Raw genomic sequence first — 26,024 nt, 5'->3', positions numbered from 1 at the left:
TGGGATGAAAACCCTTGACCTAAAAAAACACCATAAACAGGAAGGAATATGACAAAAATTTCAAAAATTCTATGCATAAACAAATATTTTAATGTGCGCTGTTTTTATATTTATTTTTATTTTATTGTATTTCTAATCAAATCTTAATGTATTTTAATATTGTATTTTTTTCAATCAGTGTGAAGCACTTTGGGCTACAATTTCTGTATGAAAGGTGCTATACAAATAAAGTTTATTATTATTATTATTATTATTATTAAAACACCAGATGTGGGATCAGTAAAGTTACAGCGGATTTAGAGGGTTTTAAATATGAAGTACAGTAAAGGTATGAGAATGGAACAATAGTTATTATAAGTATATTCACCTTTAATAGCATTTTATCTTATTTTAAATTATCTTATCTCAAATAATTTTATATTAAATTCTTAAATTGTCTTAAATAAGTTAATATTATATGATCTTATCTTAAATTGTCTAAAATAATTTTATCTAATCTTAAATTATCTTATTTTAAATAATTTCATACTAAATGGACTCTCTGCATAGCCCCACTACTTCCTGAACCCCAGGTGGCTCCTTTATTTCCTGTCTTTCATTATTGGACACACTGATTAATCCAGGTGTGCCTAATTAATCAGCAGTCACAACAAGGAGCAGCAAGTACACCTGGATTAATCAGGGTGTCCAATAACGAAAGACAGGAAATAAGGGAGCCACCTGAAGTTCAGGAAGTAGTGGGGCTGTGCGTAGAGCCCATTACCTAATCTGAAATTACCTCATCTTATTTTATCTTGTCTTTAATTATCTTAAATAATTTTATATTATCTTACCTTAACTGAAACCAAGACCCCAATTGTACGACAGAATTCAAAGAAACTACAGAATATTAGTAAAACTAGATAACTGTGTGTAGACTTAAACGTGTGTGTGCGTGCGTGTGTGCGTGTGTGCGTGTGCAGCTGAAGGTGTTGCCTAGAGATCTGCAGCTCTGCTCAGAGACGGCGTCTGGCGTTGATGCAGGGGGTCAGCATGAGTGGGGGGAGCTGGTCCAGTTGGACCCACAGACGGTCGGAGTCATCGTCCGACTGGAGAGAGAGACATTCCAGGTAATACCAGCGTTGGTCCAGTTCTGGTTCTGGGCAGTGGGTGTAAACCGGTGTGTGACAGTACCTGTGGAACAGAAGAAGGTACCGGGTCCATATTAGTATTAAACACAGGCCGGTCTCATTTATTTAATTTAATGATGGTTTTATGCAACATTGTGTCGCTGGAGCCATGACGGTCTTAAAAGGGTGTTTATGTAATGATTGAATGTTAAATCAGGTAAAACAACTCAACACAGTCTAACCTGCCTCTGAGCAGCCAGAACCAGACAGCAGAGGTTGGAAACAGTGGTTTAATGCACAAACACACGGAACAGTCAAACCCTAAAGGTGTGTGTGTGTGTGTGTGTGTGTTTGTTCTAGGTGTTGAACATGCATGGGAAGGTGTTGACAGTGCGCCACCAGGCGGTGAACCGCAGGAAGGACAACCGCTTCGCCGTGGCGCTGGACTCTGAACAGAACAACATCCACGTCAAAGACATCGTGAAGGTCATCGACGGGCCGCATTCGGTGAGAGGCTCCAATGTTTACGACCCAGCCCGGTTGGATAAATGTTTATGATAAGGGTTAGGTCTTTGAGTTAATTTCCTGTGAAAGTCAAGAGTCTTTACATTTTCAGTCTGTGTTTATACACAGCAGTTTTCCGGAGGACTGAGGATTATTTTCTTCTAAATTGAACAAGAGCATCTGTTGAAATAAAAAACTGTGGGAACTCGAGCAGAAGCACACACCATGTCCATACACATGCATTTATAAACCTCCATAGGACAAAGGGATGTTCCGTGTGAGAACCTTTAGAGAACTGAGCTTGAAACAGGGGTGTCAAACATACGGCCCTTTGGACAAAACTGGCCCACCAAAGGGTTCAGTCACACCCATCAATGGATTCAATCCCACCCCCCAAAGGGTCAAATCCCACCTGGCAAAGGTCCAATAAAGGGTCCGATCCCACCTGCCAAAGGGTCCAATAAAGGGTCCGATCCCACCTGCCAAAGGGTCCAATAAAGGGTCCAATCCCAGCTGCGTAAGGTGTTCAGTGTTATTATTTTCCTGGTGCAGCCTCCTTCAGACCAAACTGAACTCAGTGTTTGTGAATCCATCCACTCTGTACAGACGTCTATAAACTATAACTCCACATCGTGCTAAACTCTTTTCCGTATGTTCTGTAAACAGATTTCTAATGCATCATGTGTGTGGGGTTTTTTTTTTTTCTTTCATTTTCTTCAGGGTAGAGAAGGTGAGATCCGACACTTATTCCGCGGCTTTGCCTTCCTCCACTGTAAGAAGTTGGTGGAGAACGGAGGCATGTTCGTCTGCAAAACCAGACACCTGGTCCTGGCGGGAGGATCCAAGGTAAAGCACCTGATTGGCCCCCACCGAGCCTGTTCACATCCACACTGAGACTCCCATCAGTGTCTGATTTCTGGAGTTATCAGCCCAGACACTGACATTATGACAATATTTATTTATTTACCTTTAGCCTAGTCACTGAAATATGCTAATGTTTTACATTTTTAACTGACAGACTACTAAAATGAACTGTGCCTTTTGTGTTGAGTGTTGTAGGTGGACGTTTGGGTCTTTAAGGGTTAAAGGTGGACGTTTGGGTCTTTAAGGGTTAAAGGTGGACGTTTGGGTCTTTAAGGGTTAAAGGTGAATGTTTGGGTCTTTAAGGGTTAAAGGTGAATGTTTGGGTCTTTAAGGGTTAAAGGTGAATGTTAGGGTCTTTAAGGGTTAAAGGTGAATGTTTGGGTCTTTAAGGGTTAAAGGTGGACGTTTGGGTCTTTAAGTGTTAAAGGTGGACGTTTGGGTCTTTAAGGGTTAAAGGTGGACGTTTGGGTCTTTAAGGGTTAAAGGTGGACGTTTGGGTCTTTAAGGGTTAAAGGTGGACGTTTGGGTCTTTAAGGGTTAAAGGTGAATGTTTGGGTCTTTAAGGGCTAAAGGTGGACGTTTGGGTCTTTAAGGGTTAAAGGTGAATGTTTGGGTCTTTAAGGGTTAAAGGTGGACGTTTGGGTCTTTAAGGGTTAAAGGTGAATGTTTGGGTCTTTAAGGGTTAAAGGTGGACGTTTGGGTCTTTAAGGGTTAAAGGTGAATGTTTGGGTCTTTAAGGGTTAATACTGACTGTTTTAAGTGTTTCCTCTCCTTCAGCCTAGAGATGTGACTAACTTCACCGTGGGGGGGTTCGCTCCCATGAGTCCTCGCATCAGCAGTCCAATGCACCACGGTGGAGGAGGTGAGTGTCATACAATACTCACTAAGTACACAACAAATACACACTAAGTACATATGAAGTACATAATAAATACACAAAGTTCACCACAAATACACACTAAGTACACAATAAATGCACACTAAGTACATATGAAGTACACAATAAATACATACTAAGTACACAGTAAATAAACCCTAAGTGCATGATAAATACACATTAAATATACAACAAATACACAATAAGTACACAACAAATACACATTAAGTACACAATAAATGCACACTAAGTATATATGAAGTACACAATAAATACATACTAAGTACACAGTAAATACACCCTAAGTGCATGATAAATACACACTAAGTACACAATAAATACACACTAAGTTCATATGAAGTACACAACAAATGCACAATAAACACGCACTAAATACACAGTAAGTACACAATAAATTCACTCTAAGTACACAACAAATACACATCAAATACACACTAAATACACACTAAGTACACAATAAATTCTCACTAAGTACACAACAAATACACACTAAATACGCAAGAAATACACACTACATACACACTAAATACGCAACAAATACACACTAAGTACGCACTAAATACACAGTAAATTCTCCACAAATACACACTAAATACACAAATACAGACTAAGTACACACTAATTACACAATAAATACACACTAAGTGCATAAATTTACACTAAATACACACTAAATATGCAACAAATACACACTAAATACAAACTAAATATGCAACAAATACACACTAAGTACACAATAAATACACACTAGGTACACAACAAATACACACTCAATACCCGCGAAATACACACTAAATATGCAACAAATACACACTAAGTACACACTAATTACACAATAACTACACAGTAAGTGCACAATTTGTACACAAATTCACACTAAATACACACTAAATATGCAACAAATACACAATAAATGCACACTAATTACATGATAAATACACATTAATTACACGATAAATACACACTAAGTACACAGTAAATACACACTAAATACTAAATTCTCCTGTCTCATTTGTGCTGTGTTTGACACTTAATTATGGAATTTGTTGATGCTTTGGTTTAGAATGGATTCGATGTATATAGTGCTTTACTACGAACACATACTCACAGTGGATCCATTATTCATTCACTCACACATTCACTCATTTACTTAGTTTAAGAGTTACCACAGAACATGTGCCAGTGTCTTTTACTGCCCCCCTGTTGGATGAACGGTGTCTTTTACTGCCCCCTGTTGGATGAACAGTCTTTTACTGCCCCCTGTTGGATGAACAGTCTTTTACTGCCCCCCTGTTGGATGAACGGTGTCTTTTACTGCCCCCTGTTGGATGAACGGTGTCTTTTACTGCCCCCTGTTGGATGAACAGTCTTTTACTGCCCCCTGTTGGATGAACGGTGTCTTTTACTGCCCCCTGTTGGATGAACAGTCTTTTACTGCCCCCCTGTTGGATGAACGGTGTCTTTTACTGCCCCCTGTTGGATGAACAGTCTTTTACTGCCCCTGTTGGATGAACAGTCTTTTACTGCCCCCTGTTGGTTGAGCGGTGTCATTCTATCTGACATGAGCTGTTGTGGAGTCGCTGTGACTTCTTTAGTCGACTGTTCAAACATCTGCTCTGACTAATCCACAGGTCGGATTCATTTCAGATTTTTTTTTATGTTTCTTCTTTGGGACAATGTCGACAAAGTTTGTTCACAGTTTTGAGAAATTTTGACACATTTTAAAAAATATTCTAACTGTTCCTTTCCTTCTCCTGGTCCATCTATTGATGGTTTAGAACATGTAAATAGTTCCAGATATCAGTCTAGTTCCTATTGGTCACTGATAGAAGTCAGATATGGACTGTGATTGGAAGAGTTGAGCTCTCCTCCAGTGAAAGTCCCGCCCACTTCTGTGGTTAGATTGATGTGCATGCAGACCACAGGACTGGAACATAGAACAGAACCTGACATAGAACACATTCAGCTGGTTCTGATCCGCATAGAACAGACGGACACTGGTTGTGTTTGTTCGGTTCCACGGCTTTCCTCTGTTTACTCTGATTACTCTGCTCTGTCCCCTTCGTTTCTTAAGTGGCAGATGTTTTACATACTTTGCCTTTAAAAGATTTGGGAGCCTGAAAATGTGAGTCATTTTGAAGTGAGCAAGTTTTTGACTAAAGCAAACACTGTTGTCTATAACTGTGTGAGTGAAGAGGCTTTAGAACAGCTGACCTCTTCAAGTGGTGTTTACAGAGGTTGGACGGAACCATTTGGCTGATACATGAGATGAGGAATGAGCGGTTTGGTAATCCTCCAGCTGCTCAGAAACTCAAGAGGAGACAATAAATCAGACAGAAGATTAGAAACGTCTAAACCAGTGGTTCTGAACTGCTCTGGGTTCAGGACTAGGGCTGTTAGAAAATATCGGTTCTCCAATATATCGCAATATTTCATTTCACAATACTGTATCAATATTAAAAAGTACTGTATCAATATTTTTAGGTATTTATTCAAATGCAGATATGGCGGAGGTTTATTTTGTTTTTCTTTATTGTTTAGATCTTATTTATTATTATTTAACACTGTTTTATTAAATAATGGTTATTTGAAGCATCCTAAAAGCACTTTTTACTGTTTTTACTGAGAGTGGCAGATGGTAGTTCCTTAGGAAACTAGGAGAAGTAGAAAAATTTTGTGATGTAACATTAGATTCTGTTCTGATCAAATAAAAATGTGTTTAGTATTTGCGCATATTTCGGGTGTAATTCAGTTCTCCCAGGAAATAATCTTTTTAAAAAACAGAAAACAAACAAAAAATTGCCTTTTTTAACAGTATCATGATATACTGTGATATATCATATCGTGATTCTAGTATTGTGATTTGTATCATATCGCCAGATTCTTGCCAATACACAGCCCTATTCAGGACCCACTATCACTCCTCAAAGACCAGACCAGATCCACATTAATAACAGTTCAATTTCTCAAATGTATTTAATAAACAGATGTTGTGTTTGGAACCTGAGATAATCCAGAATATGACAATATGAAAACACAGACTATTTTAATGATAAACCAAACTGACCAGCAGGAGGAGACGATAAATGTGGAAATATTCCCTTTAACACTAAATTAGTTCCATTTGAACCCAAACTAAACAGTGAACTCAGTTCAATTCAAAGTTCATTCAGTCACTTATTGTAGAATTCAACCCACTGAGGTTTTAGTCCAATGGAGGAAAATCCAGATCTGATGGAGTCGCTATCAGACATGAGTTTAAACACGAGTAGAAACTGTGGATTCTTCTTTTATAGTGTTAACTGTCTGATGTTAATTATCATTACAGTGCATTAGCGCCCCCTGCTGTTGGGGAGTGTGAATGGACAGGGCTCAGCTCCATAAAAATAAAACACAGATTGGTTTATTAACATTATTTAACCCAAAGGCCCACAGACCCACTGGAAACAGGACTGGACCCACTACAGTGTCATGAACCACTGATCTAAGAAACAATTAACTCAAACCTCTTTGAAGCACTATTTTTTAAACTGTTTTTGAACTATGTAAAAGAATAAACCACAAAAAAAGAAATAAAACAAAGACTGTTAAGGGACACTGTTAAGTCTGTGGCGTTCTCACCCAGATGTGTTTGTGTTTCAGGTGCTCAGCAGAGAGGAGGGGGAGGAGGGGGGATGGGGCGGGGCCGAGGGCGCAGAGACAACGAGCTGATTGGTCAGACGGTCCGCATCTCACAAGGTCCTTACAAAGGTGAGACCGGTCCTGTGTAATGATGGTGTTACGGCTGGTTCTGGTTCCGCTCACTGGTAAACCCACCTGTGTCCTCCTGTCTCACTGCATCTGTCCATTTCCCAGGGTACATCGGTGTGGTCAAGGATGCCACCGAGTCCACGGCTCGAGTGGAACTACACTCCACCTGTCAGACCATCTCTGTGGACCGCCAGCGCCTCACCACCATGTACGGACCGGACTGTTCTGCACCATTCTGTAGTCGACGCTGTTGTTTTTCTGCTCTGACTCCTCCTCCTTTTTTTCCAGGGGAGCGAAGAGACACAGCGGGATGACCTCCACCCACGGACGAACACCCATGTACGGCTCCCAGACGCCCATGTACGGCACCGGCTCCAGAACGCCCATGTATGGGTCCCAGACGCCACTGCACGACGGTGAGGCCACCACGTATGCCAGCATGGACCACTTTCATATGTGGTCCTAAATCTGACCCAGACCACTTTCATATGCGGTCCTAAATCTGACCCAGACCACTTTCATATGCGGTCCTAAATCTGACCCAGACCACTTTCATATGCGGTCCTAAATCTGACCCAGACCACTTTCATATGTGGTCCTAAATCTGACCCAGACCACTTTCATATGTGGTCCTAAATCTGATACAGATGTGATATTTTCCAGGGTGACTTCAGTCTGAACATCCAGGTCACATTTAGCCGACCTTTACGTCATTGAAATGCGACAAATGTCCCAGTTGTTTGTCCCAGGAGGAGGAGCAGAGGAAAACCATATTTCCTTCTGTAAACACAGTGTGTGTCTGCGTGGTCATGTATTCCATCAGGACCTCTTTAGTGCATGTGGGTCACTTCAGGACCTCTTTGGTGCATGTGGGTCACTTCAGGGTCACATTCAGTTCAGACTCAAAACTGATAGAAGTCACATTTAATGTGGAATATGAACCAACTCACAAAAAAAATCGGATTTCACCAAAAAATAGGAATTGTGCATTAGACCTGCTGTGTGGGCGGAGCCTCAGATGAAACTGGTTTAGGACAAAACCCAACAGATCAGCCTTAGTGGAATCCAGTTTATTTTATTTTATTAATCAGTTGATGTTTATTTGCGTCTTTCTCTTCTTTTGAAATTTCTTCAAATGACAAAACTACTGGTTGGATTCATTTGAAATTTTAAATGTAGTTTGTCGTGTAGAACACTCCAAACATCACTGTCACTATAATATACAGTTATTTAAAAGAATTCAACACTAAAACCTCAATAAAACACTGTTAAAAGTCATAAAATCTTCCATGTCTCTCTCACGGACTCCACTCTGCTGCTCTCAGCCCCGCCCACTTCTACCCCTCCCCCTCAGCCAGTGCAGACCTCTACCCTCGTGTTGCGGACCAATAGAATGAATCCGATGTGAGATAAAAAATGACGTTTGGTTTTAGTCAAAAACAGTTCAGGAGTTACGGTTTACGGCGCCGGAGACATGAGCGTCCACAAAGAGTAAAAAAAGAACACTGAGTATCACTCCTGTTTGAGTAAAGCGTCTGCATTTACAGGAAGCCGAACACCACACTACGGATCTCAGACCCCGCTGCATGATGGGAGCAGGACCCCAGGTCAGAGCGGAGCCTGGGACCCCAACAACCCCAACACCCCTTCCAGGTAAGTCCACCTGGTCCCTCAGAGGTCCGGGTAAGTCCACCTGGTCCATCTGAACAGGTTCTATCTTCCTGTTTTATTAATTATTCACATTTCCTTTAACAGAAACGAGGAGGAATACGATTTCGGCTACGATGACGAGCCGTCCCCGTCTCCTCAGGGTTATGGAGGGACCCCCAACCCCCAGACCCCAGGTTACCCAGAAGTCCCTTCTCCGCAGGTCAACCCCCAGTACAACCCTCAGACACCTGGAACACCTGCCATGTGAGTCCGATTACAAACATGAACACAGTTCAGCTGGAACATGGACTGGACTGTTCTTATTATTCTATATATTAAATGTTATTACAGTTTATGATGTTGGTTCAGTTTTATTTTTTTCCGTCTGTCTGTTTTCTGTCTGACTCTAAGTGTTTGGGTCTCAGTCATGTTTTTTTTTTCTAACTAACTTGTTACTCAGATCAGTCTGGTTCATCCAGGTCCAGTATTTGGCCTCTGTCAGTCAAACTGGATCCACACCGGTCGTCCGGTGGTGACCTGACTGAGGCTACGTTTAGACGGTAAAGGCTCCCACAGTCAGGCGTACTGTGACCGAACTGTGCTTTGGGTCCGCATCAAGTATGTGTGGACTTCCAGTCAAATACACCCGACTGTGATCGCAAAACTGGCTGTTGAGTTCTCCCTTTTAATTCCACGTTTAGACGTGTGTTTTGGGGGAAAATCTGCATGCAGATGGACACAAAAGTGTGTGATATTTCCTGTTTATTATTGTAGTATCTGCAGCTGTACGTGTGTACTGCGTACCGCTGTACATGTGTACTGAGTGACAGAGAGAGACTGATACATATAGAGATGTAACCTGGAGCTGATGGACAGCCGTACTCAGGACTGGATCTGAGGTCTGAGGGGCTGTGCCTGGCTGTGAACCGCTGGGGGGGGTCTGCGGTCTTGAGGGGTGATGAGTGTTCTAACGGCCTCCTGGAGTCGGATACCAGAGGGTTCATGGGGGTTCCGTAAATGTCCAGGTGAACGGTGTGATGTTGATCCATTCAATATTGTGTGTTTTGTGTTTTCAGGTACAACACAGAACAGTACTCCCCCTACGCTGCCCCCTCCCCTCAGGGCTCCTATCAGCCCAGCCCCAGTCCTCAGAGCTACCACCAGGTGGCGCCCTCACCCGTCGGGTACCAGAACACCCACTCTCCAGCCAGCTACCATCCGACGCCTTCTCCCATGGCCTATCAGGTACCAGTGTGTCCTCAGGTCGTTGTCCACATATGAGCTTGTATTTGAGCTGAAACACTGACGTTGGTTTGGGCGGATTATGGATGTGTGCTTTACATTGGCTGATGTTAGCGTCTATGAGCTAACATCGCTAACATTAGCATCAGCCCACTGATGGTTGAAACTTGGGTTTGTCCAGACACCACTGTTCAGTCTGGTTTTTCTTTACACCCCCAACCCCCCCTACCCCCCCACAGGCCAGCCCCAGTCCCAGTCCGGTGGGCTACAGTCCCATGACCCCCGGCGCCCCCTCCCCTGGGGGTTATAACCCTCACACCCCCGGCTCCAACATCGAGCAGGGCAGCAGCGACTGGGTCACCACCGACATCCTGGTCCGGGTCAAGGACTCCTTCATGGACCTGATGGGTCAGACTGGGGTCATCCGCAGCATCACGGTAACAAACACCCCAACACAAAAAACTCGTATCAGTTTATTCAAATTTCAACATTTTTGTACACACAGTTTTATAATCTGATTTCAATTATTAATTTACTAATTTCTAACTACCTGAGTGTCACATGATCTTCAGTGCGACGCATGATTGGGTGGAGGTTAGATCAAGTGGCTCAGTACTCCATTGGTTTTGTGGGGTCAACATGTCCGTGCTATATTGAGTTTTTTTGTTTTGAATTTGAAACATTGTATTTGAGAATATTGAATTCTAAAACTTTTTGATTTTTTAACTTTTTGAATACTTGAATTCAGATTATGAAACGATATAAAAAAAAAATGAAATTCAACAATTTAAAAAGATTAACTATAAAAAATTCTAATTACAAATTCAAATTACAAAAAAAAATTGTGAAATAAACCTATCCAATATCTAATGGCACAGATTTACTTCCATAGATATGTACTTCTGAATTATTTCCATCTGTTTTCCATTTGTCATAGCTCCACCTCATGCCGTTGTTGTTGTATAATTGTGTATTTGTTCATGACAGTTGTGTAAACGTTCATGTGTTTCAGCTGCTCTAATGAACTGTGTGGGTGTGTGTTTCAGGGTGGAATGTGTTCAGTGTTTATGCAGGAATCAGACAAGGTGGTGAGCATCAGCAGTGACCACCTGGAACCCGTCACCCCGACCAAGAACAACAAGGTACCGACATCAAACAGAAAATAAAACCCACGACACAGTCCAGCCGCCACCTTTGATCTGAGATTGGGTTCTTTCTTTTGGTCTAGAACACATTAGGGTAGAGGTTTGCGTTGGCTGAGGGGGAGGGATGGAAGTGGGCGGAGCTTAGAGCAGCAGAGTGCAAAAGAATTTCTCTCCCAGTTGAGAACCTCTGCTCTAAATCAACAGCGATATCAGTAACAGGTATCGACAGATACACAAGGCCCTAGCATCGGTATCGGCATCAGAACTGAAAAAGTCGGATCAGTGCATCCCGAATAAAAAAATGATTAAAAAGTCCTTTTTTCCATTTTTGCTGTAACCCACTGTTTTAATAATGTATTCCATATAATAAAGATAATTAATGGGCAGATAGTGGGTAACAGTCACTTTCTTTGCCTTTTCTTAAACTGACATAACTCAGTCCAGGCCTGTTCTAATGGTCGTCCTTGGAGCTGAGCGGCTGAGTCCACATGGTTCTCATGGTGTTTGTGCAGGTGAAGGTGATCCTGGGGGAGGACCGCGAGGCCACGGGCATCCTGCTGAGTATCGACGGGGACGACGGCATCGTTCGGATGGAGCTGGACGACCAGCTGAAGATCCTCAACCTGAGGTTCCTGGGACGCCTGGAGCACTGAACCCAGAACCCCCTGGACCCGGGTCTGTTCACAGTCCACTTAGACCGGTCTACAGTCTCAGACCAGGGTTCACATATTCCACAGAACTCCTCCTCGCTGATATCGTTCTTTTTTTTAATTCTTTTTTTTTCGTTAGCTTCCTGTGTTCTTAGTGATGGGTTCTGCTTTTAGTGCTTTTTCAGTGTTCTGTTCGTACGTTTGCTTTTCTGGAGCGGGACGGGTCCGAAACTGTTCATGTTCATTAATAAACTGTGATCCAGCTCATCTGTGGACACACGTGTGTTTTTACCGGGGGGGGTACACAGATCTAGTACATCCGTTGAATTCAGGTGTTTGTTTTCTATCAAACAATGAGGATTAATGTGAGAATTAGGGATGGAACCATATGAAAATTTCATACCAGGGTTATTGTGACCAAAATTATCACAGTTATCATTATTATCGTGGTATTATTGAAATTGGGCTCAAAATGTTCAAAAAGTACTGATACACACACTGAAATAATTTAACCAAGTTGTATTTTGAAAAAAAAAAACAAATAACCAAATAAAATAAATGGCACAATGTTCCTTCTGTGTCAGAAACATTCAAATATTAACCCTTAGTGGTCGGAGTCTATTTAGGCTGTTTTTCAGTCCTTCTGATTTCATCTTTATATACTATATAAACAAATGTTTACTATACCCATGTTTGGGATCTGTTTTTTCAGCACAACTTCATTTATATGAGGGATGTCCAACTCATTTTCTTCCAGGGGGACCACATTCAGCCCAGTTTAATCTGAAGTGGGCGGACCAGTACAATAACAGCGTGATAACCAATAAATAATGACAACTCCAAATTGTTTTAGTGCAAAAAATAACATTCAGTTACGCCAGTATTTACATTTCTAAACTGTCCAAGCAAAAAGGATGTGAATAACCTGAAAAAAATGGAATTGGTTAAGAAATATGAGTACAATTTTATCATTATTATGCCTCGACTTATCATTTCCACATGTGCATTACAGGTCAGACCTACAGAGGCACAAAACATTTAGTAACAGGCACTTAACTTTCGTCAGACCTTTCAGGTTGTTCATATTTGTTCAGGTTATTCACATTTTATTGTTAAAGGATAGTTTGTTAATGGAAACAGTTTCATAATTTAATGTTTTTGCACTAAATCAAAGAGGGAAAAAAAATGGTGTTGTCATTATTTATAGGTTATTATATTATTATTTTTGAGTTTAATAGCCTAACTTGCACTTTGCAAATTCATCCCGCGGGCCGGATTGGAAACTTTGGCGGGCCGGTTTTGGCCCCTGGGCCGCATGTTTGACACCTGTGATCTATTTCATCTGTCTATTATTTTTTCACTTTAACCTACTATAAAAACACAAAAAGACAAAAAACACAAAAAATATATAAAATCCGATTGGAAAAATGTATATAATTTCTTGCATAAATAACACAGATACTTAACGAACCTTTTCAAAGACTTTAAAAGTGAATGTTGGTTCCAGATATTAGGTATAGAAAATTAAAATTGTAATAAATTAAAACTATACTCAAATATTTGACATAAAAGCAGATCTTTACATAGGTGTTTTTTCCCCTGTAAGTGCAGTAATCAAACACAGTTATCATGAGAATTAGAATTTAAACGGTCATACTAACCGTCTGCAATTTCACCGCGGTTTATCGTTACACCAGTAATTATTACATCCCTAATTCCATCAATGTCAAACTCTTTTTTTATTCTTTATTCTTTGTTTATTTGAAAAAGCAATTAATACAAACTTCCCTTAAGGGTACAATTGGATTTCCACACGTCAAATGGAAAGAAAACACTAATCCAAGATTTTGAGTCAAATATAGAACAAATAAAGAAAAGTGGGCTGGAGGACAGGGCTTATTCCATACTTCATCAACAAGATTAAACACATGAAGGTGTGTATGTTTACATGAACCTAAACACAAATGTGTACCATATAAATGTTTTTACATCACCGATATATTCAATTCACATCCATTACAAATTTAACATAGTTTGTCCATTTGGACCAAATAGTGAAAAATATTCCTTTTGACCCTTAAAACAAAATGTGAACTTCTCCAGAATGTAAACGTCCTGTTCGATGTCCATCCATTCTTCAGTTGTGGGTGCTTCACACTTGAACCATTTTCTACTCATAGTCTTTTTACTCGCTGCCAAAAGCATTAACAACAGGTTTTTTACTTTTACATTTTTGCATTTGGCAGACGCTTTTTTCCAAAGCAACTTACAGGAGAAAACCAATCAATCAAATTTTATTTAAAAAGCGCCAAATCACAACAAAAGTTATCTCATGACTCTTTACATTTAGAGTTGGTCAAAACCAGACTCTAAGCTAATTTACAGAATCCAGAATTTTTATCTTTCAGAGTCCAGTCCTCACATGAAATATCTCCTAAATACAGGGTTTCACATTTACAAGGAATTTTTTCAGTCAAAATGTTTTTTAAATGTTCACTCGGCTGTTCCCAGAATGGTTCGATCACTGGACAACTCCAGAAAATATGACAGTCAATGGTGTTCTTTGTCCCACAGAGTGTCCAACAGGTGTCTCCACTGCCCTCCTGTTTTTTCTGGGCACGAGTTACAAAAAAATCTAACAATACTTTTCAAACTCATTTTAGTTCCACTTCCACATTCTGCTCATTTTGATCTTAAATGGGCAGAATCTTTAAAATAACAGCCTATAAATAATGGGAACTCCCAGTGTTTCTCTTTTGTTTTACTGCAAAGAAGGAAAATTGTATTATGAAAACGCTTACAGTTATTGAGTATTTGGTATTTTTGTTTATGGCTCAAGTTGATGAAATAAAAAAACGTACAGAAAAAAACAAAAAAAAAACTTAAAAACAAACTATGAAAAATGATCAGACATTATAACAACACTGAGAAGAATATGGCTTTAGGTGAAAGGATGTCTGTGGGCGGGAAAACAAAGGGTTAAAGGTCACTGCGGCGGTATTCTGTCAGGTACAGGCTCCGCCCCCCAGTGGTGGTGGTCTGTCAGGTACAGGCTCCGCCCCCCAGTGGTGGTGGTCTGTCAGGTACAGGCTCCACCCCCCAGTGGTGGTGGTCTGTCAGGTACAGGCTCCGCCCCCCAGTGGTGGTGGTCTGTCAGGTACAGGCTCCGCCCCCCAGTGGTGGTGGTCTATGGGCAGGTAGTACAGTGGCACATCAGTGGGGCAGGCGTGTCCTCTGCTGTAGCTCCGCCCTGAACCTGCTGCCATGGCGTCTGCGTCTCTGTGGTGGACGCAGTCGATGGTCAGGTTTGGAAACAGAGACGTCTTCACCTGAAACCACACCTGTCTGTCCTGTGGGCGGAGTCAACAGGGTAAGAAAACAGGAAAACACCAGAATAAACAAACACAAATGAAATTCAACAGGAAAATCAACAACAAGAGAAGAATAAAGTAAATAAATAATAATGATGATAATTAATAAGAAATAACGATATGATCTTGAATAAATAAGTGTTTGTCACCTGTTGGTCCGTCACACATTCCAGTTCGTGTTTTCTGCCCAGCAGTGGAGTCAGGACACGATGCACCTCATCCACCTGGAAAGCACCAACACAAAGCATCATGGGTAATGCAGAGGAACCACGACCTGTTCTAAGTTCTTGAACGTGTTTTTGTTTTGTTTGACTTTGTTTGACCTTCGTCTTCCATTTTTACACCTGCTCATTCTATGTGTTCTAGTTCTACAGTTTGAACTGTTTGTGTCACAACGTCCAAATTATTATTTTTTCATCTTTCCCAAGTGATTTATTCAAATATTATGGTCTGTATTTGTATTTTCTGTGTAAATCCTGTGGTTTTTGTATTTAATTCATATTCATTTGTCATTACCTCCATGGGTTCTACTGTTACTTCTACTGCTGTTTTGTTTATTTTGGTTTATTTCAGTCTTTTATTTGGTTTATTTTTCTGTTTATTGCTGTTGTATTTATTCAACTGTGACTTCTTACGTACATGATGTGTGTGTGTGTGTGTGTGTGTGTGTTTGTTTGTTTGTTTGTTTGTTTACCTCGTAGGGTCGTTGACATGAAGGAGTGATCCCAGCGTCATCCAATAATCTGAACGATCAATCACACATTAGAGGTCAGAGGTCACAGTTATGGTTCTGTGTTATTACATGGGTTAGGGTTATTAACATGTTATTAACACGGTGACCATGTTAATAACATGTAAGTATTAATAACATGTTATTAACATGTTTATTACATATTATGTGATTTTACAAGGTAAGTATCAGGGTTAGGGTTATGGGTAGGTTAGTGGGTAGGTTAGTGGTTAGTTAGTGGTTAGGTTAGTGGGTAGGTTAAAGGTTAGTTAGTGGGTAGTGGTTAGGTTAGTGGTTAGTTAGTGGGTAGTGGTTAGTTAGTGGGTAGGTTAGCGGTTAGTTAGTGGGTAGGTTAGCGGTTAGTTAGTGGGTAGTTAGTGGGTAGTTAGTGGGTAGGTTAGCGGTTAGTTAGTGGTTAGGTTAGGTTAGTGGTTAGTTAGTGGGTAGTGGTTAGTTAGTGGGTAGGTTAGCGGTTAGTTAGTGGGTAGGTTAGCGGTTAGTTAGTGGGTAGTTAGTGGGTAGGTTAGCGGTTAGTGGTTAGGTTAGGTTAGTGGTTAGTTAGTGGGTAGGTTATTGGTTAGTCATTGGTTAGTTAGTGACCTGTGGATGTCGAAGTGCTGTCTCAGTTTGAGGCAGATCTGAAAGTATTTGCGCGGACCCTTCAGTTCTTCCACACACGCTGCACACGCTCCGTGTTTCTCCCACTCGTCTTTCCTTCAAACACATGAATCGACTCAGTTTCATAAATATTCATCTGAGGTCATGTGACTGAACATGTGACAGGTTTTACCAGAACTGGAAACTGGATTTAAACTTCACTAGGGACGGCCAGCGTTCACTAAGCTCCGCCTCCAGCTCCTGATGGACCAATAGGAAACACAGATGTGAGTGTTCGCCAAAATCATAACAGAAGGAACCACATGACACTTTACATATAGAACCAGACTGTGAACCCAGTTTACAGAACCCAACAGAACCCAACAGAACCCACCAGAACCCAGCAGAACCCAACAGAACCCAGCAGAACCCACCAGAACACCAGAACCCAACAGGTGTAAAGACCAGAGACAGAGGAAGGAAAAAGTATATTTAACAGGAGGAGGACGGACGAGTGACAGGAGGAGAGAGAGAGACTGAGGAGGATGGACGAGTGACAGGAGGAGAGAGAGAGACTGAGGAGGACGGACGAGTGACAGGAGGAGAGAGAGAGACTGAGGAGGATGGACGAGTGACAGGAGGAGAGAGAGAGACTGAGGAGGACGGACGAGTGACAGGAGGAGAGAGAGAGACTGAGGAGGATGGACGAGTGACAGGAGGAGAGAGAGAGACTGAGGAGGACGGACGAGTGACAGGAGGAGAGAGAGAGACTGAGGAGGATGGACGAGTGACAGGAGGAGAGAGAGAGACTGAGGAGGATGGACGAGTGACAGGAGGAGAGAGAGAGAGACAAAGGCGATCAAAGTTTACAAACTCATTTTAAAGTAAATATCTGAGTTTTTCGGGTCAAATGAAAAGTTGCTGAATGTAGAAACAGAAGGAAAGAACTGAGGAAGTGTCCGTTTGTCTGATTCTCACCTGGACGTCGTAGAGGAACAACGGCCAACACTCACAGCATCTCTGCACCCGCTGAGGCCTGAACACACACACACACAGATGAACACAAACACACACAACAACAACACACACACACACACACAGATGAACACAAACACACACAACAACAACACACACACACACAGATGAACACAAACACACACAACAACAACACACACACACACAGATGAACACAAACACACACAACAACAACACACACACACACAGATGAACACAAACACACACACACAGATGAACACAAACACACACAACAACAACACACACACACACACAGATGAACACAAACACACACAACAACAACACACACACACACACAGATGAACACAAACACACACACACAGATGAACACAAACACACACAACAACAACACACACACACACAGATGAACACAAACACACACAACAACAACACACACACACACAGATGAACACAAACACACACAACAACAACACACACACACAACAACAACACACACACACACACACACACACAGATGAACACAAACACACACAACAACAACACACACACACACACAGATGAACACAAACACACACAACAACAACACACACACACACACACACACAGATGAACACAAACACACACACACAGATGAACACAAACACACACAACAACAACACACACACACAGATGAACACAAACACACACAACAACACACTCAGATGAACACAAACACACACAAGACACACATGAACACAACCACACACACACACAAACACCCACACAAGTACACTAACACAACAACACACAAAAACACACACACATATGAACACAACAACACACACAAACACACACACACCCGACGTGTGCAGAGTGTGTGTTATCTGGACACACACTGAACACACACAGGGGTTTTAAACCTGCGTTAAAACAGACTGTATCTGCGTCAGTGATCCACAGGAAAACGCAGATTTAACAGATTCTGGTTCAGGTTCTGTTCACATGAGTCCATTCAGAAAGATGACAGTGGTATTTCTGCTAAATCAGGACAAATGTACAGTTTGACTCTTGTATTAAATTAGTGCTAAAGGTGTAAAAGCGCTGGAGGGTTAGAGTCAGTCCGTTTAGACTTCTTCTAATCCTTTTCGACCATACGCAAAATTCAGGCATGCACATGAAGACAGATTCTGTTCATTTAAATGTTATTTTCTTTTTGTCTTGTTTTGCTTTGTTTTGTTTTATTTCGTTTCTTTGCATGTTCTAAATAAACAAATAAATAAATAAAGGTCTTACAGGTGAGACCCAAAAACTCATTTAGACTCATTAAAGCTCCAGTGGATCAGACCAGGAGAATAATAACACAATAACCTATAAATAATGACAACTCCAAGGTTTTCTTTTTGTTTTAGTACATAAAAAAATCCCATACACATACATAAATTACACAAATATTTACATTTTACAAAAAAGATGTGAATAACCTGAAAAAACAAACATTTCATCAGAAATATTAGTGTAATTTTAAAAATATTCCGCCTCGACTTAGAGTTTACACTTGTACATTTACACACAAACATTTGGGAACAGGTAGAATATTAGAACAGTCACATATTTTATGTGGTTCATATTTGTTTTTGTGTATTTATTTTCATTTTATTGTGAAAGGATAGTGTGTAAATGTCAATATTTTCATAGTTTGTTTGTTTTTTTCACTTACATTTTTTCACTTAATTTTTCCAAAAGAAAATCTGCAGTTGTCATTATTTAAAAGGTTCTTCTGTTTTTATTTTCTGTCAGATCTCATTGGTCTGTTTGTGGAATCTGAACTAAAAGGATTCAGACACCGTCGACCGTTAATGTATTCAGTGTCATTTTTACACTTTCATCCTGTGTTTGACACCCTGGTTTTACACCATGTACATCTGAAGAATCCAAATGAAATGAATGTGTGCAAAACCACAGGAAATTATTCCAAGTATGGAAGTTCATGTGTTTGTTTTAAAAGAAGGAAGAAGTGGAAGAATCATGTTTAAAAAGCCTCTAGGAAAACCAACTCAGATGTTTTTTTGTGGTGGTTTCTATGGAAACAGGGTCAATGAAGACCTTTAGAAACAGACGGAACATCCCACTGTCAGTGAACGACTTCTGTTTCAGGGTTTAATTGAACTGGTTTTGATCTGAAGTTGAACCCTGGACTGAAGAGAAACTGATGCACATAAGAGGAGGAAATAATAATAATAATAATAATAATAATAATATAAAACTGTTATATTTACCACAGGCCGTGGATGGTCCAGGTGTTGATGTTTGGAGGGATTTGACACAAAGACTCATTGTACAAACTCTAAAGGACACAAACAAACAAACATAATCATAATATAGAATATAGTTCAACATTCTGACCTTTACCAGTTTGTTTTTTTCTCGTTCCTTCACAGTTCAACTTTAATAAACAGAAACGAAATAAAACAGTAAAATAAAATAAGCTTTGAATGTATTTTTCTTTAATGAACATCTACATCAGGGGTCTCAAACTCCGGTCCTCGAGGGCCACTACCCTGCATGTTTTAGATGCATCCCTCTTCCAACACACCTGATTCAAATGATAAGCCTACCATCCAGCTCTGCAGAAGCCTGATAACGACCGTCAGGTGTGCTGGAGGAGCGAAACAACTAAAACACGCAGGATACCGGCCCTCGAGGATCTGAGTTTGAGACCCCTGATCTACATGATCAGTGAATTAAATACAGAAAATACAGGATCTACACTGAAAAAAGTCTAATGCAGGATTATATTAGAATAAAAGGTGATTTAAAAAAAAGAATAAAAGGTGATAAATGTTTTTCATTGGGAATCATGAACTGATCTGGGAGTGTTTAAAGCTTTAGTGTTTCCAGGTTTCCTTCTGTCACTGACTCCTCCCCCCTGTTCTCACTGACTCCTCCCCCCTGTACTCATTGACTCCTCCTCCCTGTTCTCAGTGGTTTAGACTCCTCCTCCCTGTCCTCACTGACTCCTCCCCCTCTTCTCTTTGGTCTCAGATCCTCAGCTGGTTCTGGTTCTCCTGGTTCCTACCTGACAGAACCCTCCGGGCCACTGCAGGGTGAACTGCATACACTTCCATTTACAGCTGGGACTCTGACTGCGTCGGCCATGTTTGTAGTCCCAGTCCTGGTGGTCTGTGCTGAGGTCATGCAGCTGTAGTGCAGTACTCAGAGTGAGCAGCAGGGGCAGCAGAGAGCACGGCGCCATCAGTGTCACCTACAAAGAACAGGAAGGAGAACATGGAACAGAGAACAGACATGACTTTTATGACAATACAGTAGTTTATGAATGTGGGTTTTATTTGTAAAAAGTTTATTATAGTAATACAAACACATGAAACATATGTATATAACATATATCACTATCACATGAATCTATATTATAAAAGCCAAGTGGTGTGTGTGTGTGTGTGTGTGTGTGTGTGTGTGTGTGTGTGTGTGTGTGTGTGTGTGTGTGTGTGTGTGTGTAAATCGCTCATAGGTTTCAGGCTGAATGTGATGAATAGATGGAGATAAACAAATGAGTTAAATATGAGGCAGAGTTCAGAATAATATCACAGCTCCATGTTTTTAATTTAGTTTTTACAGTTTGATTCTATTTCCAGGTTGTTTCATTTTCCAAAAACAGACTTAGTTTCTGTCTGATGTAGTTGAACATGTGCAGAACTGAACAGTGTGATGAGTTAACCCTCTGCTGTCCAGGTGAGTATATTAAACACACTTTAACCCTCTGCTGTCCAGGTGAGTATATTAAACACACTTTAACCCTCTGCTGTCCAGGTGAGTATATTAAACACACTTTAACCCTCTGCTGTCCAGGTGAGTATATTAAACACACTTTAACCCTCTGCTGTCCAGGTGAGTATATTAAACACACTTTAACCCTCTGCGGTCCAGGTGAGTATATTAAACACACTTTCCACTTCCTGTTATTAAAACTCAGATTATTTGAATTCAACAGTTGTTCATTTTTGTCTGATTGTTTAAATTCTGATCCATCCACTAAATCCATCCCATAATAAACTGTCAAATTCCTACACTAACACCCTTCTACCAAGTGAGTACAAAATACACACTGACACATTTAACATTTGACCTAGAACCAAAAATAATAATAATATGAACCAGTGTTGGTGTGAATCTCTGACAGATGACAGGAGGAAAAAATAAAATATAAATAAATAATACAATTTATATGAAGAATATTGGGGGGAAAACAGTTTTTTGCATAAAAAATCTGGTTTGTTTCCATTACAAACGTGTCATTTAAAGGGTTACATAGTATTTGTTATTTTTTTTATGGCTTAAACAGATGTAAAAACGTTCAGACCTGTTAAACTGGTGCAGATGACAGTCTGTGGGTGGACACCAGAGGGTTACATCTGAAACTAGTATCAAACCTGCTGAAATAAACCGTTCTGACAGTAGTAACAACAAACAGAATTTATAGAAATATGACAGAAACGCTGCAGAAACTCACCGTTGAGCAGCCGCTGAACTGAAGCTGTGGGAGTTTCACTACGTATTTAAAAACACAGAAGAAGAAGTGGAAGTGACATGTGAGCGTGAACATGTTCTACTGTTCTGAGATAAAAACAGGAACCGTCCACAGGTGGTGAATGGAAACAGGCGGAAACAGAAGAGGACTGAAACAGAAGAGGACTGAAACAGAAGAGGACTGAAACGGAGGTCAGATGGACCCAAACCAAGAAGAACCTCAGAGATCAACATCAACCAATGGATGAACCTTCAAGAACTCAGGAACAGTCACTGTGTACGAGGGACAGAGGTGAGAGAGGACAGGACCTGGACTGGTACTGGTGGTGGGGGGGGTTGGACTCGTCCTCTTGGACATGGGGGGGGGTTGGACTCGTCCTCCTGGACATGGGGGGGTTGGACTCATCCTCTTGGACGTGTGTGTGTGTGTGTGTGGGGGGGGGGGGGGGGTTGGACTCGTCCTCCTGGACATGGGGGGGTTGGACTCATCCTCTTGGACATGGGGGGGTTGGACTCGTCCTCTTGGACATGGGGGGGTTGGACTCGTCCTCCTGGATATGGGGGGGTTGGACTCATCCTCTTGGACATGGGGGGGTTGGACTCGTCCTCTTGGACGTGTGTGTGTGTGTGTGTGTGTGTGTGGGGGGGGGGGGGTTGGACTCATCCTCCTGGACATGGGGGGTTGGACTCGTCCTCTTGGACATGGGGGGGTTGGACTCATCCCCTTGGACATGGGGGGGTTGGACTCGTCCTCTTGGACATGGGGGGGTTGGACTCGTCCTCTTGGACATGGGGGGGGTTGGACTCGTCCTCCTGGGCGTCCCTCCAGGAGCCGTTTGCAGCCCAGTGCAGTTTGTCCGTTCCAGCGGACCATAGTTTGGCTCAGAGTCAGATCAGAGTCATATCAACACTGATCCGGCGTCAGTGTTGGAGTGTCGTGTGTCCTTGAACAGCGTAGATCTACAGCCCACAGACATGAACCACCTGCTGGTAAAGCTGCTTTTCTCTTCTGTTTTTCTTCTTCTCTGTTTTCACTGCAGCGTCTGATCAGTTTAATGTTTGGATCTGGGTTTGATTCACTTCAGTCTGACCTCTGAGTGGACGAGGACACACGGGAGTCGCTTTGTGTGTTTGTTTGTTCATTTGTGTGTGTGTGTGTGTGTGTGTGTGTGCATGTGTGTGTGTGTGTGTGTGTGTGTGGGCTTGTTTCTATAGATCTGTATATACTAGACGGTGCATGACCTCAGATGACCTGGTTCTCATGTTCAGTTCAGAGCGTCCATGAAACGACTGCATGTGTGTAAAGTTATGAGATCATTAACCTGAGGAACACACACACGCACACACACACACACACACGCACACACACAGATATACACACATATACACACACACAGATATACACACACGCACACACACACACACACACACACACACACTGTGCTTCCTGATAGGGTCATGTGTCCTGTTGGGAGGCTGTGATTGGCTGTTGGTGCTGTCACTCATGTCTGTGCTTACCTCATGTGACCTCTGAAGGAGTTGACGCTCAGGTTAAACAGACGACGGTCGACGGGGGGGGGGGGGGTCAAACATGGTGGACCAAAACTGGCCCAAAAGTTCTGATCGGACCCACAGGATCATTTAATGAAGTGTAAAAATGACACTGAACATATGAACAGATAAGGGTGTTGAACTGGTGTTAGTTCAGGTTCAACTTTCAAACCAACATGAGTGAAATAAAATAAGAACCTTTTAACAGTTTAATAAAATCAGCACAATTTCACCAATATTCTGTGTGTTACTAATGTTTGTGTAACTTTGTGTTTAATGCACATGTGCAAAGTTAAAGCATAATATTGTTCAAACTGCACTTTTTCCACAGAAACGTCAGTTTTTCTGGTTTTCACATCTTTTTTGATAAAGCACAGTTTGTAAATGTAAATATTTTCATCGTTTAATGTTTTTATTGCACTAACTAACTTGTATTTGTCATTATTTATGCGTTCTTCTGTTCTTATGGTTCTGGTCCGACCCACTTCAGATCATACTGGGCTGAAAGTGGAACCTGAACCACATGAACAGTTTGGACCTGTTATGACCCGTTTGGACCTGTTTGGACCTGTTATGACCCGTTTGGACCTGTTTGGACCTGTTATGACCCGTTTGGACCTGTTTGGACCTGTTTGGACCTGTTATGACACGTTTGGACCTGTTTGGAACTTTTATAACCTGTTTGGACCCGTTTGGACCTATTTGGACATTTTATGACCTGTTTGGACCTGTTTGAACACCTGTTTGGACCTGTTTGAACACCTGTTTGGACCTGTTTGAACACCTGTTTGAACACCTGTTTGGACCTGTTTGGACCTTGTATGACCTGTTATGACTTGTTTGGACCCGTTTGGACCTATTTGAACCTTTTATGACCTGTTTGGACCTGTTTGAACACCTGTTTGGACCTGTTTGAACACCTGTTTGGACCTGTTTGGACCTGTTTGAACACCTGTTTGAACACCTGTTTGGACCTGTTTGGACCTGTTTGAACACCTGTTTGGACCTGTTTGAACACCTGTTTGAACACCTGTTTGGACCTGTTTGAACACCTGTTTGAACACCTGTTTGGACCTGTTTGGACCTGTTTGAACACCTGTTTGGACCTGTTTGGACCTGTTTGAACACCTGTTTGAACACCTGTTTGGACCTGTTTGGACCTGTTTGAACACCTGTTTGGACCTGTTTGGACCTGTTTGGACCTGTTTAAACACCTGTTTGAACACCTGTTTGGACCTGTTTGAACACCTGTTTGGACCTGTTTGGATGTTTCTCTCTGAATGTTGGTCTGTCTTGGTTCTTTTCAGAAACTGCCGGTTCTGGCCCGTCGAGCCTTCAGCAGCTCAGCCAGAACCCTGAACAACAGAGTCCCAGAGGCCCAGAAACTGTTCCAGGTCCGACACTGTTTCACTGAGGTGGTGGGATCAGTGGTCCAGGTTCAGGTCTAGGTTCAGATCAAGGTCCAGGGTCAGGTTCAGGTTCAGATCCAGGTTCAGGTGTTCAGGTCCAGGTTCTCAGGTTCTCAGGTTCAGGTTCAGATCCAGGTTCAGGTTCTTGTGGGTCAGATGATCATAAACTCATGTGTGCCTCTTGTTCCAGGCTGATAATGGACTACCGGTCCACATTAAAGGAGGAACAGGAGACGTCCTGCTCTATCGTTTCACCATGACCATCACTTTGGGAGGTAACGCTCTTCAGACTGGACCCATCCAGTCCATGTCATGTTCTGGTCCTGTCCTGTGTTTGTTTGTTTGTTTGTTTGTTTGTTTGTTTGTTTGTTTGTTTGTTTGTTTGTTTGTGTACTCATGTGTGTGTTGTCTCTACAGGTACCTGCTACTCTCTGTACTGGCTGCTGTTGGCTTCGATGCCGCAGAAGAAGGCGTGAAGTTGAATCCTCCTCAGCTGTTGAACGCAGACTCAGACTCACTGCAGTTGTTGAATCATTCTGTTGGATTTGAACGTGTCATTAAAGTGACTGAATCTGTTCAACTGTAAAAACATTTGAAACCAGCAAAGTCTGCAGAGTTTTTATTATCGCAGCGCAAGATTGACCTGATAACCCTTAAAGACCCAAACGTCCTCCTTTAACCCCTAAAGACCCAAACGTCCACCTTTAACCCCTAAAGACCCAAACGTCCACCTTTAACCCTTAAAGACCCAAACGTCCACCTTTAACCCCTAAAGACCCAAACGTCCACCTTTAACCCTTAAAGACCCAAACGTCCTCCTTTAACCCCTAAAGACCCAAACGTCCACCTTTAACCCTTAAAGACCCAAACGTCCTCCTTTAACCCTTAAAGACCCAAACGTCCACCTTTAACCCCTAAAGACCCAAACGTCCACCTTTAACCCCTAAAGACCCAAACGTCCACCTTTAACCCTTAAAGACCCAAACGTCCTCCTTTAACCCTTAAAGACCCAAACGTCCACCTTTAACCCTTAAAGA

At 41.7% G+C, this 26,024-nt stretch overlaps 3 protein-coding genes across 8 annotated transcripts in view; 2 read left to right on the top strand and 1 right to left on the bottom strand.

Moving 5' to 3' along the window:
• supt5h (SPT5 homolog, DSIF elongation factor subunit) overlaps positions 1-12,079 on the top strand; it is a 40,271-nt gene extending 28,192 nt beyond the window's left edge. For 4 of the 6 annotated variants that reach the window (XM_030152043.1, XM_030152048.1, XM_030152046.1 and 1 more), the window contains 13 exons: positions 963-1,109; positions 1,470-1,616; positions 2,334-2,459; positions 3,255-3,339; positions 7,018-7,125; positions 7,231-7,333; positions 7,414-7,541; positions 8,673-8,778; positions 8,881-9,039; positions 9,852-10,020; positions 10,257-10,454; positions 11,064-11,159; positions 11,675-12,079. In XM_030152043.1, the coding sequence (XP_030007903.1) occupies positions 963-1,109; positions 1,470-1,616; positions 2,334-2,459; positions 3,255-3,339; positions 7,018-7,125; positions 7,231-7,333; positions 7,414-7,541; positions 8,673-8,778; positions 8,881-9,039; positions 9,852-10,020; positions 10,257-10,454; positions 11,064-11,159; positions 11,675-11,815 (1,713 nt within the window). In that variant the 3' untranslated portion in view covers positions 11,816-12,079. The remainder of the gene's footprint in view (positions 1-962; positions 1,110-1,469; positions 1,617-2,333; positions 2,460-3,254; positions 3,340-7,017; positions 7,126-7,230; positions 7,334-7,413; positions 7,542-8,672; positions 8,779-8,880; positions 9,040-9,851; positions 10,021-10,256; positions 10,455-11,063; positions 11,160-11,674) is intronic. The other 2 variants (XM_030152045.1, XM_030152044.1) reach the window with 1 other exon arrangement.
• Positions 12,080-14,191: 2,112 nt separating this feature from the next.
• On the bottom strand, positions 14,192-22,103 carry rnaset2l (ribonuclease T2, like). The gene is made up of 9 exons (XM_030151442.1): positions 22,011-22,103; positions 20,562-20,747; positions 19,762-19,829; positions 17,489-17,546; positions 16,704-16,771; positions 16,514-16,627; positions 15,878-15,926; positions 15,333-15,407; positions 14,192-15,162 (listed from the first exon to the last, which is right to left on the bottom strand). Exons 1-9 carry the CDS (start codon positions 22,101-22,103, stop codon positions 14,929-14,931), a joined length of 945 nt encoding a protein of 314 aa, XP_030007302.1. The 3' UTR covers positions 14,192-14,928.
• A 764-nt stretch (positions 22,104-22,867) lies between these two features.
• cox7a1 (cytochrome c oxidase subunit 7A1) lies at positions 22,868-25,583 on the top strand. Its single transcript, XM_030152049.1, has 4 exons — positions 22,868-23,017; positions 24,886-24,972; positions 25,178-25,262; positions 25,405-25,583. The coding sequence occupies exons 1-4, from the start codon at positions 23,003-23,005 to the stop codon at positions 25,461-25,463; spliced, it is 246 nt and encodes an 81-aa protein (XP_030007909.1). The 5' UTR covers positions 22,868-23,002; the 3' UTR covers positions 25,464-25,583.
• The last annotated feature ends 441 nt before the right edge of the window (positions 25,584-26,024 follow it).

This window comes from Sphaeramia orbicularis, chromosome 13, assembly GCF_902148855.1.
Source record: "Sphaeramia orbicularis chromosome 13, fSphaOr1.1, whole genome shotgun sequence".
NCBI classification, from domain to species: Eukaryota; Metazoa; Chordata; class Actinopteri; order Kurtiformes; family Apogonidae; genus Sphaeramia; species Sphaeramia orbicularis.
This window is presented reverse-complemented; position numbering and strand designations above follow the sequence as displayed.

Excerpts from the sequence above, each read along its gene's own strand:
- cox7a1 (XM_030152049.1), top strand. Across the intron at positions 24,973-25,177 it reads AGGCCCAGAAACTGTTCCAG|GCTGATAATGGACTACCGGT; the intron begins GTCCGACACTGT and ends CTCTTGTTCCAG. Across the intron at positions 25,263-25,404 it reads CATGACCATCACTTTGGGAG|GTACCTGCTACTCTCTGTAC; the intron begins GTAACGCTCTTC and ends TTGTCTCTACAG.
- rnaset2l (XM_030151442.1), bottom strand. The coding sequence starts at position 22,103 with ATGTTCACGCTCACATGTCACTTCCACTTCTTCTTCTGTGTTTTTAAA. Across the intron at positions 17,547-19,761 it reads TGGACCATCCACGGCCTGTG|GCCTCAGCGGGTGCAGAGAT; the intron begins GTAAATATAACA and ends GTGTGTGTTCAG. Across the intron at positions 15,163-15,332 it reads AATGTGTGACGGACCAACAG|GACAGACAGGTGTGGTTTCA; the intron begins GTGACAAACACT and ends CTCCGCCCACAG.